The 18,846-nt window shown below is 36.1% G+C and overlaps 1 protein-coding gene across 1 annotated transcript in view; it reads left to right on the forward strand.

Annotated features, from left to right (window-relative positions):
- Window positions 1–18,846, forward strand: part of LRP1B (LDL receptor related protein 1B) — a 1,573,107-nt gene that overhangs the window by 725,721 nt on the left and 828,540 nt on the right. Inside the window, exons 4-5 of the mRNA XM_036421500.2 lie at window positions 8,966–9,085; window positions 15,990–16,118. Coding sequence (XP_036277393.2) covers window positions 8,966–9,085; window positions 15,990–16,118 — 249 coding nt within the window. The remainder of the gene's footprint in view (window positions 1–8,965; window positions 9,086–15,989; window positions 16,119–18,846) is intronic.

The following is an 18,846-nucleotide window of genomic DNA, read 5'->3' on the forward strand; positions in this document are numbered from 1 at the left end:
AAACATTATTCTACATTATAAAATAATGTCTCATATAACATATTTTTGGGAAGGTACCTGTATCTTTTTGTATCTCAAAAAAGTTTATAAAAGTTCTAATTTTCTCTCTGGGAGAAACATATTACCTAGAAGCACATGAATACAATAGATGTGTTCTCTCTATTGTATTAAGTCCAATACACAATCAATGTGAATTGTTCAATTTTAGGTCATAAAGGCTGCCAGCATATTGCTATAGATTATACTATGGATGAATTGATGGCTGTGCATACAACATTGCAAACGGTGGTTTTCTGGCTTAGAAATATTTATATAAACAAAACTAATGTACAAAGAATCATCCTAACAGTAATAACTTGTAATTATTGTAATTGTTCAAATATTATAATTGTTGGAATCAAGTTATCATCTTTTAATCACCATTCTCCGCTGTTGTGTTTTTCTCTGAGGTAGGTTAGGGAGTTATTTGTATGTTTTTCCTGAATCCTAAACCAGCATACATTTGGGGAAATGTGTTCTAAAACCCAGTGCTGTTTAAAAAAACACACATAACAATCCCTAAAACTGTGAAGATAGCCATAGCTATTTGGTGAAAATTGCTTATCTGAGGTGTTAATTGGTCCATGCTTACGTAGAAAATTAAAAGTGGATGCACATTGATTTGCTTCAGAGAATAATACTCATATTTTATAGGAACAAATTAGCCAGGATAGAAAAATCTTTATTTTCTGTGGTTAGTTTATTTCCCCTCTTTGCAATCAGGTAAACATTTCAGGAGAATTTTTTAAAATGCACATGTGCTTTGGAGGAAAACTAGGATTATGTCATGTAACACACAAAACTAAAAGAGCAAAAGAGAAAACCTGCTGTTGTAAAAAGAAACATAGACCTAAATTGCCCCAAAAAAGTCTAAATTATACAAATATTTACAATAGATAGTCTGTTGTACTGTATGAGTGATTAACCTTAAATGGTACAATTATAATAAAAAAGTTACTATTTGGCAGGCAATATTTTAAGAACTTGGCATGACTTTAACCCATTTAAACCTCATGACAACCCTATGAGGTAGTTTCTATTATTATTCTCATTTTAGAGATAACTAAAAATGGGAATAGAGATCTTAGGTCATTTACCTATCACCATGTATTGTGTAAAGGAACAACAAACTCCCTAGGGAGTTCAATGTAACAACGGCAACAACAAAAACTGTAGCCCAGAACACAGTACAATTAGGTTCAGTGGCTGTCTCCTACATTCTTTCAGGCTCCCTCAATTTGAGGCTCTACTAGCCCAAGATCCAATGTGTTTTCTGCTGAATTCCTTACATCCAGAGCACTGACAAGTAAAGGGAAGAAAGTGGAAGATTGTCTGAATTCTTCAAGGGCAGTTCCAGAAGCAGCACACACTAATTTTGCTTATATAACATTGTCCAGAAGCCAGATATATGTATATGGCTTTAACCTAATAACAGTCAAGTGGGAAACTCCTTGTTGTTGATTTTATATATATATGTATGTATATGTATATATATATATATATATATATATATATATATATATATATATATGATTTTTTGCAGAGTATAAGAGATTGGGGTAGAGAGTTACAAACATAGAGAATCCATCGATCACACTGGGGATGTGCCCGCAACCAAGGTACATGTTCTTGACTGGAATCGAACCTGGGACCTTTCAGTTCCCAGGCTGAAGCTCTGTCCACTGAGCCAAACCGGTTTTGGCAAAACTCCTTGTTTCATGTGCCCACTAAGAGGAAACGGGATTGGTGAACATTAGCTATTTTTTGTGATTCTCACATAGCTTGGAATTAGTAAAACCACAGTTAGAGCTTAGGTACTTTGTCTTCACAATCCCAGACCTTAGCCATTATATTCCACCAGCTCTTAGAGAAAAGGAAAGGGTGGTGCAAGAAATATAATATGAATTAATTTTATATCCATCTAGAATTCTTACTCATTATTATTATTAATGAAAATTCATAAATCTATTTCCTAATATTACTAAGCGAAAGAACATCATAGAATCTTAGATACCTCAAAGCTACATGCTATTTTTAATCCAAACATGTCAAACTCAGGGCTCTTGGGCCATATGTGGCCCACAGTGAATATTTTTGGGGCCCAGCCAATATAATGGTATGTAAGAAAAGTTTTAATAAAAATTTCATAACTTAATTTCTGCAATATCCTGTTATACATTATTAATATTGAACTACAACATTCGCTAATGAGTGATTACTATAACCGTGTTGCATTCATTTCCCTTAAGCATCTTATTAAGTGCAGGTGCACCATTTCTGTCCACTAATACTAACAGTCAATATTTTAGCAGCTGATTGCCATGTCTTTAGTCTTGGACTGACTTGTTTGGTGCACGCAACAGGAAATATTTCGCTTTTGGAGAAAAAGAAAGATAGGTTTATTTGTGTTATACTTATTAATTTGTGCGGTTATTCAGTGTCTTATAAGTTAATGTTCAAAAAAATATTATTTTTTATTAAAATGTTCTATTATTTTATGTTAATGATTACTCATTTTTTTCAGCCCTTTGTATTCAGCATGTCTCTATCAAAATTCTACGTTTCCATGAAAATTAAAGCTTCTGTTTCCTTGAGGCCCACATAAACTTAAACCTTGTGTATTTGGCCCATGTTAGCCTTTGAGTTGGAGATGCTTGTTGTAAACTGTTAACTTCCATTTAATACAAAATATATACCCACATTTTTATAGTACTCTCCTGTACAACTTTAAAAAGAATATAGAAATATTCCTTAAAATAATAGAATGGAGTGGGTCTATGTTGGCTTTGTCTTCATCAAATCGGATTACATTTGATTCCTGACATAATAGCTACTCTCCTTTACTTTAAAATGACACTTTCCTTTTATGATAATGCTGAGGAATACACATCAGATGCCCTCTTTACATAGCTGCTTCCTGGCTTGCATATTGCATGTCTTTAAAAACTCGTGGTCTTCCTACTTCAGTTTAAGATCCAAACCAATGATAATGTGGCATGAAGCAATGACCGTGCTTCATAAAAAGCATTCTATGAAGACTGATTCAAGTATGAAATTTCTGTTCTACTCTAATGAGTTTTCTACCAAAATTAATTTGATGCATTTTTAATTACATACATAATCATCATAGTGTTGCACATAATTAGGCATAAGCAGTAAGTAGTTCTAATAGATAACATTATAATAATTAGTATTGCTTTTACAGAGTCAAGCCAAATTTTAAATTTTACTTTTCATGTTGTCAGTTCTTCATAGTACTTCATAGTCGGTTAGAAGAATCAGCATTTACCATTTTACCAGATATCATTATACCATTTAATCATCTCCCTGTCACCTCTCCACACAAACAAATTCTCATGCAGGATAAAATCAATAAACAGAAAGCTAAATTGCCCACGTTTCTTTTGCTGTTTTCAACCACCAGACCCCCATCTAATACTCAAAGCTATGAGTGAGATCTGGACTTTCATACTCATTTCCCTCCATATGCTTTTATTTATCCTCAATTCTCCCCATCACAACCCCCATGTCATTAACTTGTATCCATGTGCATTGGATTAGAGAGAACAGAAAGACGGAACCAATAGTCTATGGATTTTCTACTCCAGATTGAGACAGGGTAAAAAGAAAGTCGGGCTACCAGGTTAAGTGGAACAAATGACACGTGTAAAGCACTGAGTTACTATGCCTGCCATAAGGTACAGACTAAATTAAGTAGGTCATACTCATACCTCTCTTCTCTCCATCCACTAAAATGTTTAAGTCTTGTCTATGACAATCCTTCCCATTTCCTCTTTCTGTCCCAGCCCCTTCTTACATTTGTCTTTGCCCTCTCTGCTCTACTGAAACCCTTTTTAGAGGTCTGAATTGATCCTATTTGGAAACCCAGGGCATTTTTTAGAGTTCATCCAAATACATTTCTCTCAGGCTTTGCCATTAATGGTTCTGCTTTGATTAACTGTTCTTCTTCCTTAGGTTTTATGAAGCTTTCTAGGTTCTTCATCTATATGTTTGATTATTTAGTAGTTTCTTCTCTAACTCTTTTTCTCCTTGCCTTTCACATGTAAAAGTTCTTTGGATTGCCGAGATCCGGTTTGGCTCAGTGGATAGAGCGTCAGCCTGTGGACCAAAAGATCCCAGGTTTGATTCAGGTCAAGGCATGTACCTTGGCTGCGGGCACATCCTCAGTAGAGGGTGTACAGGAGGCAGGTGATCGATGTTTCTCTCTCATCTATGTTTCTAACTCTCTATACCTCTCTCTTTGTCTCTGTAAAAAAATCAATAAACATATTTTTTTAAAGTTCTTTGGATTATAATTGTTTCATAAAAATTCTTTATGAGGAATGATTCTCTCCTCCTTGGGATACAAGCAGCAACTTTACATTTGTAACTTCCAGATTTACAACTCCAGTCCAACCTTCTTTTCTTAAATAGACTCAAATTCTCAACTTTCTCCTGGCCATTATCCTATCAACATTGTTAACTAAACAGTCAGAGATAAATTTATTTTCCCCAAAATTCAAGTTCTCCTGTTATTCTTTTATTTATTTATTATTAATTGTATTGATTTTTACAGAGAGGAAGGGAGAGGGATAGAAAGTTAGAAACATCGATGAGAGAGAAACATTTATTAGCTGCCTCCTGCACACCCCCTATTTGGGATATGCTCGCAACCATGGTACATGCCCTTGACCAGAATCGAACCTGGGACCTTTCAGTCTGTAAGCTGATGCTGAAACCCAACTGGTTTCAGCTCTCCTGTTATTCTTAATTCATTTTATAGGTACTATTAACTCCATGTCATTATGCTTTCACCAAGTTTTTACCATTCATTGATCTAAATATTCATAGTCCTAATTTATACCTTTACTATTTTACCTTTTAGATGGCTTTTCTTCTTTCACCATTTTTCACTTATCTTTCTCCCTGCTATTAGGTACTATCAAACAATACAAGTCAGAATATATCACCCTGTCCTCATTAACTAGAAATGATTCCCATTATCAGGAGAGAATCCTATTTAACCTAAGAATTAATCCACTTTGCTCTGGTCTGAAACAATTCCAGTCCTATTTTCTACCACAGCCTAGTATGTTCCAGATACCCCATTTGCAGTCTCTATATGAATTTTTTTCTTTCTAGCTTATGAATTTACATTTTTATTTAACATATATATTTTTCTGCTATGAGTTATGACTAACATTGTTCTTCCCATCTAATCCCACCCACTTCCCCACTCATGGTATAATCACTTAACTTGTGTAAAGCAATTTTGTATCTGTGGAAACCCAGCAGAGTGCTTAACTTTGACAAGTTACTCAATCTATGTTGGACTAAAGTAGCACATATATGAGTGGCAATTTTGGAATGATTTCATGATAATCAAATAAGATTTGACAATACAATTACCTGACTTGAAGTTATAAATGAACTATCTTTAGGATCCAGTTTAATGGAGTAGAAATGAAACTTGGGACTGTTAATCTTCATGCTAGAGTTCAGCTATCAATATTTTATTGATTTTTGATGCATTTATCCTATAAAAATTGTGATCACTTCCTGTTATCTGTAGCATATTACTAAGCATAGGCTGAAACACAAAGATACAGCATGGTTCCAGCTATCACCAGATTGTTCAGTGGGAATTACAGCTATCATTACGTATGTATTATAACATACAGGTATCAGAGCATAGGCTTTATATTTAGAATGACCTTATTTTGAATGTTAGCTCTATTGTGGATTTGCTGTATAATCTTGGGTTATCAACCATCAGATTTCTCATCTGTAAAATGTAAGTTGCAATAATAACTGCATGTTTAACTGTTGTGTGTTTCAAAATGATAGCAAAATTAAAAAACTTGATTTAGATTTATAATTTGTAGCTGTATATACTGGTGGGGTAAACAAAAATGTAAATAATTATGATAATGCAGATAAGAAAATGCCATAATTTACAAAGAAATATTTGTAATATATTTTATTGTTAATACATTTTTATAAATGAAATTACTACTCTTTGTACATTACATAAATATTGGCATTTATATGAACATAAAATTAGCATTGATCCCAAATCCAAACCTATTAAATAAGATATAGTTAATTTGTATATTGGTTGAATTTATGTTGCAGAAACAACAATTGTTCCAAGTTTTCAAGGAAAAAGAACTTTAATAAATCACAGCTATGAAAATTAGAAATTGAAGAGGGAACCAGCTTTCAAGTTATAATACTATAGTTATGGCCCAGTCAGAGAGGAAGCTAAGATATTTGTTGAGTTTACCACTAGCATGTTGATAGAAAAAGATCACAGCCTCTGCTCTAAGGCACCCCAACATTAGCAGGTTGACTAGAAGAGGAGGAATCTCACAAAGGAGACTATGAAATGGGAGGAAAACCAAGGGTGTGCAGACCTTGGAGTAAAAACATGGATCTGTATCAGGAAACAGTAGTTACCTGCGTCTAATGCTGCTGATAGGTCAAGGAAGATGAAGAAAAGGTCATTGTACTTAGCGTCAATGTCATCAGAGATATTTACAAGAGAATTTCTGTAGAGCAATAGATATACGGTTTGATGGAGTAGGTTTAAGATAGAAACAGAAGGGTAGAGAGAGAGACCGTGGGTATGGGTAATTAAAAAAAAAATTTTGTTGCAAAAAGGAATTGAACAATGGTGACTAGTAGAGGAAGTGAGGTCAAAGATCTTTGTGTTTACGTTGAGGAAAAATAAGAGCATGTTTGATGCTGAGATTGAACTAGTGCAGAGGTCAAAAAACTTTCTATAAAGACCTGTAGTAAATATTTTAGGCTTTGTGGGTCATAGGTCTATGAGGCAACTAGCCAGCTATTTAAAAGCAGACTGAGGTAATATTTCAACAAATGGGCTTCACTGTGTTCTGATAAAAGTTAATTGACAAAGATTGAGGGCTTTCATTCTAGTACATAGCTATTTGAAAAATAAAAAAAAATAAAAACAATTATGAGACAAAGTAGAGAACAGCTGAAGTTAAAGTATATCCTTGGCTCAGTGAGAGGGCATGGGATTTGTGTAAAGGAATTGGGGTTGGGGCTTCGATTATGAGTTTGAAAAGCAAGAAAGACAAGAATATGCAGAGATGGGTAAATATGAAAAACAGATCTGTGGAAAATCTCTTTTGAATGCTTCAGTTTTCTCAGCAAAGAAGGAAGCAAAATTATCACACTGTTGCAGAAATTACCAGGTGACTGGAAAACACAAAATGGGCACTCTGAAGATTCAGGAAAAACTTTTATTTGTGGATACACTAGTGTGGTGACTCAGGGGAGTCAGTCTCCAAAACCTGAGCACCAAATTTGGGGGGTGGAGGGGGGTGAGGGGGTTGGTTTTCCCTTTTATCTCCATAGTTTCTTTGTCTCCCAAATATGGACCAGGCTTCTGGACTTTTCACTTCATGGGCTTTGCAGTCTCCATGGGTTGGCATAGGGGATGTGAGATTAAGACCAACCTAACAGGCTAGATTAACAGCAGTTAATCTGTGGGGGCTTTTTATGTCCCCTTTAGATAAACAGGTTTTGCAAGGCTAGCTAGGACACAAGTGGAAAGGGGGCTGGGGCTAGCAAGCATATGCATCGGAATGCAGTTGTGGGGAGTGGGGGTGTCAGGCTGCCTTCACAATATGTAAGTGACCATTGGGAAGGAAATTTGAAGTTTTATAGAGAGAACATGCATAAAATAATTAAATTAGAGAGTTGAAAAATACTTGGCTAAGGAATGCTATAGATAATTAAATTTCTAGTAAAATGTTATTTTCAGCTTGAAATATTCTTTCTCTTCTTTTCTTCATTGGACTTCTTATACATTTCTTTTCTGAAGCAGCAGATAAAGTTGTAGCAAATATCAACATATTTTAAATCACTTAAGTTTAATCTTCAATAACCTTCAATGCCTTTATTTTTCTTTCTAGGGTGGGACAGGAGGGTTGTCACAATCCATTAATAACCCTATTTCATTTTATATATATATATTTTTATTGGTTTGAGAAAGTGAGAGGGAGAGATAAATAAAAACATGGTAAGAGAGCATCATTGATTGGCTGCCTCCTGTACATCCCCTATGGGGGATTGATCCTGAAATCCAGGAATGTGCCTTGACTGGGAATTGAACTGTGACCTCCTGGTTCATAGGTCCATGCTCAACCACTGAGCCATGCCAGCCTGGCAATACCATTATTTTCAAATAGAAAAATCCATTACATGTTCTACGTATATATTTTTCTAGTTGAACAAATCTTATTCCTGTTAAAAATTATTTGTGCAGTGAATATTCTCCTGTCACTTCAGCTGTTCCATGCATTTATCTTATTGAATCTTAATTTGCTCTGATAGCTTGCTAATTTTTGTTTTAATGAAATATTCACTCTGAAATAATTCAAATATAACAAAATATATTATGCCCAGTAGTTGTCTAATATTTTGCAACTCGTGAAAGAAAAATTATTGAAATTGAATATATTCATTGATTGCTATGAAGGTTATACATGGATTGGTAAATCAAAACAAGTGCTCAAAAGATAGAAAATCAATTGATATGTCAGATAGAAAAGGCATGGCACCAGTGGTGAAATCAACCACTGAGTTGACATTTTTCCTCTTGAAATAATTTAATTTACAAGAATTTGAAAGGATTTTGTGACTTTGAACATATATAATAAGCTAAAATGTGAAAGACTGAACAGATAGATCTGAAATATTATTAATGATACTTCAAACAAGTGCAAAGCAACATATTTTAGAAGGAATAGATGCTAAAATTTGTTCTCTCAACCAATCACAGAAACTTTGAAGGATGCACTAAGCAAATATTAACAATATTTAAATTTAAACAAATATATATATATATATGCATAATCATATAGAAGTGATACTTTTGTTTTTTTCTCTACAGAATTGTTGCCCAATTGCCAGCAGTTGAATTGTCAATATAAATGTGCAGTGGTCAGAAATAGTACAAGATGTTACTGTGAAGATGGATATGAAGTAAAAGAAGATGGAAGAAGCTGTAAAGGTAAGTATGACAGGTGACTATTAATTTTTTTCCAAATTAATGAACAGAAATTTTATAAAGTATTTTTTATTACTACCATGTGATCCATACAAAGTTTACATTTATTTTTACCTGAGATTTAAAAGTTGAAACTCACTCCACCCAAAAAACTACAAATATAAATATCATAGGTCTGCATTTATATCAGTCATTTGTATTCATGTTATAATAATGTCAAACATATGAAGTGTTTCGGTTAACCATTAAAATATTGGATTTCATTATCTTAAATTTCTAATTGTATTATGCCTATTACCCAGCTGCAGGGTGGTATAACTTTGTTATTACTAAGTTAGGTTAATAATAATCATGCAATATCCTTTACAAGTTTTGCGTTGGTAATTTTGATAATTGACATTTTACCACTATGTTAGTAATGGTGAACATGACAATATTTATATTTTAAATGTCCTAATTCTTGTTTTATGAATACTCTAGAACAAAACAAAACAAAAAAAGAAGCTTATTGCTTTATAATGGACATTTGCACCTCGAATTTGTAGTTTGTTGTTTGCTTTCTGCATTATACAAATGTTATAGAAATACTTATTATTAAACTAGGGGCCCAGTGCACAAATCTGTGTGCCTTAAAAGGGATTATGGGCCAGGAGGCTGCAGTGAGCACAAGGGCAGGTCTTGGCCCATCCTCCATATCTCCACCCAATCCCTCCCACTGCAGCCCTGGGGCCCTGTCAGCTGGCAGCCCTGCACCTGCAGCTGCCATTCCCCCATGCTGAAGGTGCTGGTCTGGCTTGCATCACTGAAGGCATGGAGCAATTGGGGCCAGGTGAGAGCAGTGGCTGCAGCCCTGATAGCCCCTCAGGAGCAGGGGGAGGTAGAGAAACCCTCAGGGCCATCAGGACCGGCAGCCACCACTCACTCTTGTTGATAGCACGGAGTGATCAGGACCTGTGCAGGGCACTGATAGGGGGTGGGGCCAGCACTGGCAGTGGGTGCAAGCAGGGCCAGTGCCAACAGCAGGTGTAAATGCCAGGCAGGACCACATGCAGAAGCAAATAATTTTCCGTAACCACCAGAGGTTCACCCCAATGACAACGACAGGCAGCCCACCTTGGTCTGGCGACCCTGCTCACCTGCTCCACAATCCCACTGCAACCAATGCCCACCATGTTTTACATACACTCCCTGATGGTCAGCTCACCTCATAGCAAACAGTTGTTCTGTTGTTCTAGTTGTTCCACTGTTTGGTCTATTGCATATTAGCCTTTTATTACATAGATGTCTATCAGACCTAGTGGTTGCTTAATATGGCTAAAAGGGGACAGTTGTAGGCAGCAGGAACTGCACCAGGTGTCTGACTGGTGAGGTCAGACCAAACTTGGGGAATTGGGTTCTGGCTTGGAAATAATTCAGAGCCAAGACCCAAAGCTGAAAGAGAATATTTACATAGTAAGTTACAGCAGTAGACAAAGTAATTTCTAGAAGAAATGTCCTTAGGAAACAGGTTATGGAAGTAAAGGAAGGAGCCTGGCAGCTTGGAAATGAAGAGGCTAATGGTAAAGTGCCTGGGGCAGGGAAGGAGAAGGGAAAGGGAAAGGGACTGTGCGCTCCTGGGAGGGAGAGCACACTGGGTCCTCCATCCTAAGAATGGAAATTTTAGGGGAGGCCCCAGAGGAAGTTCTCAATAGAATATTCAGCAGTTTCCCAGGTGTGTCCTTTCAGGGTTGTGGTCTCCATTGGTTAATTGGCTTGCACCAGAGCAGGGAGTCATTTTTCAATTCAGCTGGCACTCCCCAAACTTGCCTGTTTTGTTTCTAAAATTCCTTTCACTGATGTCAATCATGGTTGGTTTTATTGCTAATCTGGACCTGGTGTTGAAATACAACTAAGGCATTTTGGTTATAGATGTTATCTCTAGGGAACAAAAGTCAGGGGGTCCAAACCGCATGACCAGTGATATGCTAAGGAAGGAAAAGTCACCTTGGGGTTGAGGTTCTGCCCCCACATTTGATTGTCCATTGCTAGTTACCTGGGGCTTTCCACACTAGTGACCTTTTGTACCTGGCCAATTATCCTTGCTCTGCTCATGTCTGTCTAACTGCCTACAGCAGGACCAAACTAACATATTTATCTAACTGACATTATTTTTTAAGTCAGCACTTAAAAATTAGAAGGTTGCAGACAAACAGACTTTGAGGGGGGGGGGGGAATCAAAAAAATTGGCAGACTAGACCCCATATCACCACAAAGTCAACCAAATGAGAATAGTACCTCTAGACATGCAAACAACTTTTAGTTTATTTTTAAAATTTATTTTTATTAATTTCAGAGAGGAAGGGAAAGGGAGAGATAGAAACACCAATGATGAGAGAGAATCTTTGATTGGCTGCCTCCTGCATGCTCCACACTGGAGATCAAACCCGCAACCTGGGCATATGCCCTGACTGGGACTTGAACTGTGACTTCCTGGTTCATAGGTCAACACTCAAGCACTGAGCTATAATGGCAGCCTACAATTTTTAGTTTAAACCAGCAGTTGTTATTCACACAGGGCAGGCTAACATATCTCTACTGCAAACTTCTTATTTTTTTACTATTCCTGTCTCCTACAGGAATCAGGGTTTTCATCTCATTTTGGATGGCTCTCTTCTGAATCTCTTCATTAAATGCATAAAGATAACCTCAAATAATTTCCTCTATTGAACATAAATAAGAAATTATGCAGCAATCACTATGGAAGGTCACCAGTGGAAGAAAAGCTCTTCTTTCTTTCTCACTCCTGAATGGCCAGGTTTGAACATCATTTACACTCCCCAAAAGCCATATTTCCAGTATATTTTCTGTCCTTAAAGTAAGGAAGGAGGCAGCATTAAAAGTAATGACATGCCTACTTCTTTGTGGTCCATTTTGGGGGAGTTATATCTATGTCATGGCAGTACATTCTGGCTAAGGAGAAAGAACAAAAGAAATGATTAATCATATTGCTCTCCTGGACAACATAATGGTATCAGAAAAACTAAAATAAGAGACAATAACATTAAAGTTTAACCATCTGTGAAAATAGATAAGAATCATTTTTTGCCATTATGGACTGGACTTTACCAAATATAAGATTGCATTTCTTTCATTATCACTGTAGATTCAGCTTCAAAGACCATTCTTTCTATCCCCAAAGCTACTTACTTCAAACAAGCCATCCATGAATGCAGGCTAGTTAATATACAAAGCTGAAGAAATCTGAGAAAAGTGCAACTTAATGCCATACGAATGCATAGTTTTCTAATTAAAATGGCCCCCTAGCTTCTCAATAGTCTTTTTGCTTTTCTTTACTAAATACCTTTCTTAGCTTTGGGTGGTCATAAGATGGGGCTGAGAGTTCTCTTTGGTCTTTGTGGTGACTAGCCCCCATCCTGACATTATCTAGTAGTCCCATCCTAAGTAACCTCACTAGCAAAGACTCTGGTGTATTCCAAAGGGCCTTATCTATCTATCTATCTATCTATCTATCTATCTATCTATCTATCTATCTATCTAACATCTATCTATCATCCATCTATCTGACTAAGTGACTGTCCAGTACTAGTAGCTATGATATGCACTGAATATCAGGGGCAGACATTCAACACAGGAGCTACGGAGCTGTGGTGATTTGGCAGCTGAGGTTCTTAGGTGACACACAGAACCAGAGAGGAGGGAGCATCACCGGAAAACAGCCCTCTCCCAATCTGGGACCCCTTGGAGGGTGTCGGAGAGTCTTATTTGGCTTGATCCCCACAGGCTAGGCTGAGAGACCACACATGCTGGAGGGACCCCTCTCACTCTGCAGATTCGAGCCACTGCACCACCCCAGGTGCAGCCGGCAGGGGAGGGACCACCGAAGGCTGGCTCCAGGGTATGTCCAGCCCATCTCACCAGTCCTATCCCACCAGCCACTTTCTAATTAATTTCCTTTCAATTAAATTTGTGCACTGGGGCACTAGTTATAAATAACTAAGGACACTCCTATTGCTCAAAAAATACAACAGTTTGAAGAACTAAGAACAAAAAAATCAAATATATATTTTATTATACCATAGCAGTCTAATCCAATTAACACCTCGACCTCATTAGCTTCTCTTGTCCTCATTTGCTTCTCTTGTCTTCTTTTTTTTTTCCTGTCTTTTCCTCATCTCCTTCCTCCAAAATTGTTTCCAAGAGTCTCAACTTCTCTTCAAATTCAGTATTTCCAAGTTCCAATGAGGAAACACAATTAATAGGCCAAAGTTTATATATTCAATTCCCTTTAGAGACTCAATAAAACAAAAGCACATTCCATGTTCCAGTTAATAAGATCTACCTGTCATCTATGACAGCATCCCCTTTTCACTATGCTAAGGTAACCGCACCGTCTCCTATAACCTAATGACAGTTTGAATATCTATATTACTGGATTTCTTCATTGAGTATTACACTTTGTCACCCTCCATAATTCCTTACATTTCTCATGAAGTCTCCTTCAGAGGAGGCTCCTGCCTTTTTAATATTGTAATATTGTGCACTTTTCAAGCTTTCCTCACTTTTTTCTTTTCTTTTTCTTTTTTTGTTGTTATTGATATAACCCTCTGCAATTTGCTTTTTGTTCTGTTTGTTTTTAATTATATTATCCATATGCTATCTACTCCCAAATACTCCAAGACAGATCTCACTAATCTTGCCAGTTTCATATTTTCAACTACTTGTTAGTCATCTACTCCAGAATGCCCTGAAGACTCCTCAAATAATATAACACATCCAAACCAAACTCACTATTTATTCCCTTGATATCTCCACTGAAATCTATACTTCATATCAAATTGGACCAGCATTCAATTCCATTATGTCCAATTAGTCTTCACATGTTGCCTATTCTGTTTGTTAAACATTTGAGTTAATTTCATTTTAGTTTTCATTTCTATTGCCACTGACTTAATTCAAAATATAGTGACTTCAAAATAAAGTTTCTTGAGAGAAATTAGTACGTACATTTCAAGAACCTCTTCACTACTTTCACCAATCCATTCTTTTTGTTTAGTTTTAAAATATGAAGTTGATCAAATAGCTTATCTAATTAATGCTTCCCAAAGTCTAGGTATAATGCACAGCTACAATAACTTCATTAGCTGGCCTTAAAACTACTTTCCCCTGCCATTTCTTATCGCTTCCCTTTATACACACTTACTCCACTCAACTCTTTATATATTTTTTGAAATCCCCACTATGTCATTCCGATGCCTTTTCACATGCTATTTTGGTAAACTAGGATGCCCCATTCTATCTCATTTCTTTTTATTCAGTTTAAGAAAATCCAAATTATTCTTTAACTCAGCTTAATATGCGGCCTTTACTTAACATTGTCTAACTCCAAGCAGTTTTACTTACTTCTCTATGTCTGTATAACTAGAATATGACTATCTCTATTGTAAGGAAATCCATAAAATCAAAATTATATTTCAGTAGACTCATTTCACTTAAGGGGAAGAGCCATGTTTTATCAATTGGTTTTTTTTGGGGGGATTAGTATAGTTCTTGGTAAACAGAACAGAATAAAGACTCATATTACTCTAAATTATTGACTGACAGAATTTGTGTTTTTGCCCACTTGATTAAGAATAATTAAATACCTGCTGTTTATGGATATTTGGACAAGTTTCTGTAGGAGGGAAGTATAGGGAGAAAGGAGAGAGGGAGTAGAATCAGGATCATACATCTAAAAATAATAAAAATGTAATATGCTAATTAGACCAAGCATCGTTCCTTCCCGACAGAGCTGTAGTGGGCAGGGGCCACAGCAGAAGCCCTGGCCATGGAGGGGCTGGGGTCAAGGACCTTGCACAAATTTCGTACATTGGACATCTAGTATTAAAATTAATTTAATTAAGATAATATTTTCATTTTAACAAGAGCTTAATAGTTCTCTGTTTTTTATTTTTTTATTTTTTTATTTACTGAGGTAGTTTTCATAGCTTGGCTCAGGACTCTTATTTAATATGTTTATTGAAAACCATGTTATGTTATTAGACTAATTGTTAAAATAGTGAAAATGTCAGTGTCATAAATAGTAGTACTATTCAACAAATATTTATAGGAGTGCATTTTATACCTTTGTAGAACTATCCAAGGACTCTAGCCTACCCATCGAAAATGTAAATAAAACCTCTTTTAAAATAGAAGATGTGGATTGATAGGAAGAGGTCATCCACAGACCTTGTATGCATATATGCATAACCCATGGACACAGACAATAGGGTAGTGAAGGCTTTGGTTGGGTGGGGTATGAGAGCAGGCTAGAAAGGGTCAAGGGAGGGGAGAAATAGGAGTTATATGTAATACAATCAAAAATAAAAGTTTAATGTAATAAAAATAATAAGAGATTATTATAATAAAAGATATTATTATAATAAAAGATATTAAGTTTGATCATATATTTCTATAACTATGAAAACAACAATGAATTAGCTGATTTTTAAATTTTATTGATTTTATTTATTTCTATTTCAGTTAGTGTAGTTTTGAAAAGACTTGTTGAAGTTGGCCCTTCCATTTTTTTTATCATCACCTGAGGATATTTTTTTATTAATTTTTAGAGATAGTGAAAGGGAGAGGGAGAGACAGAGAAAAACAGCCATGTGAGAGAAAGACATGGATTGGTTGCCTCCTGCGAGGGCCCAGAGCCTGCAACTATGGTCCATGCCTTTGACTGAATTGGAACCAGGACCCTCTGTCTTCAGGCCAACACTCTATCCAATGAACCAAACCAGCCACGTCAGCCCTTCCTTTTTAAAGCAATAGTCTATTTCTAAACTACACTTTTAAAAGGCTTTCTTCAAGGAAAAACAAAATGCCCAATAATAACTCTATTTAGAAATGATGCCAATTTTCCTTTCAGATCAAGATGAATGTGCCATTTATGGAGCATGCAGCCAGACCTGCGTAAACACGTATGGATCTTATGCTTGCAGTTGTGTGGAGGGCTATATAATGCAGCCAGACAACAGATCTTGCAAAGCCAAAAATGGTAAGTTATCATCATTTTTGTCCTTCTGTAGGAACCCCTTTCACATCCCGCGTGGTTCAGGGTTCCGGTTCAGGGTTCGGGTTCTAGAGAAGGCCGAACACAAATGAAGAGACTAGAAAAATGTTAATTTGGCAATATTGGGGGCCAGGTGGGAGCTGACCTCTAGTGGGAGGACTACACACTGCTCTAGCCCTGCTCTCCCTTTTATTGAGGCTATGGGAAATACCCATAGCCCTTAGGCAGGAAATAATAGAAATTTACATGAGACAAACAGAGATGGAGGCTGCTTCAGCTATGTCCAACTAAAAGGTGAGTGGTTAGAGCAATTAAGGTTGTTGACCAGCCTTCCCAGCTTCCTGTCCACATCTCTTTGTTAGTTAAACAGTGATTGGTTTCCAGCATCCTTCCAAAATTATTTCCTTTTTGCAGTTCCTTTTCTTTAGAAATGTAGTAGAGCAATATGGACACTGAAAAAAAGAGATTTTTGCTTTGTTTTAATTTATAGATCCATACTTAGAAATCCAGAGTAGTTCTTGCAGTGGTGCTGATCATTATATAATGCTTTCCATTACAGCAGGTTTCTAATTAGCACAAGCCTGTTTAAAAGGAATGGATTGATTGATTGATTGTACTACCAAGCTCTCTCCTAGAGTAGCAATAAGTTCCTAATTTGTTTCGGTTTCCTCTCCAAGAGTCATACTCCATATAACAAACAGTTCAAGTGATCTGCTAAAACCAAACCAGATCATGCCACTCTCTTGCTTAAAAATCTCCCAATAACTTTCACTCACTTTGAGAATACAATTCAAATAGTTAACAGGTCCTATGAGAGCCTAATGGACTGGTACCATTTACCTTTCCAATCTCATCTACCACTATTCTCCTTTAATCACACACCAGTCATACTGGTTTTCTGGCCCTTCTTCAGCCACATGGCTTTTGTTTTGAAATTTTTCCACTTGCTGTTTTACCTGTCTGCAATGTCTTTCTCTATGATATTCACGTTCTTAATATTCAAGTTTTGACTGAAATGTCAACATTCAGAATGACCTTCTCTGACCATTCTATTTAATGGTGCATACCCTCTCCATTACTACTTTATTTTCCAATTTTATTTAATTATCCATGCCTACTTTAAAACTGTGATTTTATAGTTTTATTTTCTTTATAACACTACCATTTTAAATTAACTAATTTATATACTAGTGCTTTACATATGATTCCCCTAGAAGAATGTAAGCATTAGACTATAGAACTAGTTTGGGCCATAAAGGCACTCAATATTTGTGAATGGAAGAAATGAATAATGGGAGAGAAATACTGAGGGAAGGAGTAAGGGAAAGGAAAAAAAAGAACTTTTCTTTATAATTATAATTACTAAAATGAGTGCTCTACTCTTATGTGAATTTTGTTGGTTCACAACTATCATCCTTTTACCTCTTACCTGCAAATAAAGCCTATCTTTTCTATACAAGCTTAGCCTACAATAAACACTCAGTGAGTTTTGTTGATTTGCTAATGAAGTGGCATTCAAATGGGATAGTAACAATAGGATAATGTTGATTTTTTGTGAGCTGAATTAGCTTTGGATTAATATAGGAAGATTATTATACATCATAGTCCATCTGGCTCCTTCTAACTTCCCCCAAAACTGGATCTACTTAGTGCACTTTAAAATCATGGAATTTTGATAAATTAATGAATGTCCTCCTACCCACTTATTAGCAATGAGAAAATTAGGTGTGGGATGGGATTCTCTTTTTTGAAGCCAGATTGTTCAAATATTGGATTTGTTCAGCAAGCTGCTGCTACTACTGCTGTCTCCCTTTACAACAAATCCTCATGTTATAATTGCAATGATTTCCCTGAGATAGTGTGTTTAATTATTTACAAAACATATTCATATACAAAATTGCCCAGACAGAAACTGTTTTACCCTCTATTTATTTGAATTACTGATTTAGTTTATGAAGGCCTATTTATTTTCCTGAGGCAATCCTTGAGAAAAATAAGGTCAGGTTGCATGTTCTTCTTTGCCCACCACTGAGTCCTGATTTTAAATATTGATGGAATAAGGAAATAGAAGGCCAGTTCTTTGCTGTTTCTATTGATCCACACAATATTGTTGTGGTTACACAGCGGGGGAGTGTAATGTAATAAACCTGATACAAAGAGGCACTTTCTCTCTTTCTACACCGAGCGGGTTTCTGACAATAACAGAGTGTAATCAGAGAGGGTTGGTATATGATAATGGGATGCTGCTTCAAGGATATTGATGACTCCAGAATTGATAATGGAGCATATAAATGTCCTCACTTCTGGTGGGTTGGCTTGATGACAACAGTGGCCTCCAAAGTTTGAAAGTACACAGTTTCGATGAGAAAGTTTCTGTGGTTTATAGTTTTAGAACAATGAGTTGAGAATAATAAACTAAATGGGCAAAAATCTATAATATACTGACTAATTCTAAAGGCCACAGGGATGTTTGAACCAGTCTATTTGTACAGTTCAAAGGGAAAATGATTGGTTTTGCTTTAGATTTTTTCATATTGATAACAAGTGAGCTTTAGGATATGTTTTGCTCCAGTTATGTATAAAATTCTATTTCTTTCATCAGCTTTACATTGTTAGAGCAATTTTATTGTACTGTGGCATTGCTGTGACTGATGGTTGCTAGGAAAAAAGTTATAAATTAAACCATCTTTATCTTAACGCTTCGTCATTCTCC

Source organism: Pipistrellus kuhlii, unplaced genomic scaffold (assembly GCF_014108245.1).
Source record: "Pipistrellus kuhlii isolate mPipKuh1 unplaced genomic scaffold, mPipKuh1.p scaffold_m20_p_7, whole genome shotgun sequence".
Lineage (NCBI taxonomy): Eukaryota > Metazoa > Chordata > Mammalia > Chiroptera > Vespertilionidae > Pipistrellus > Pipistrellus kuhlii.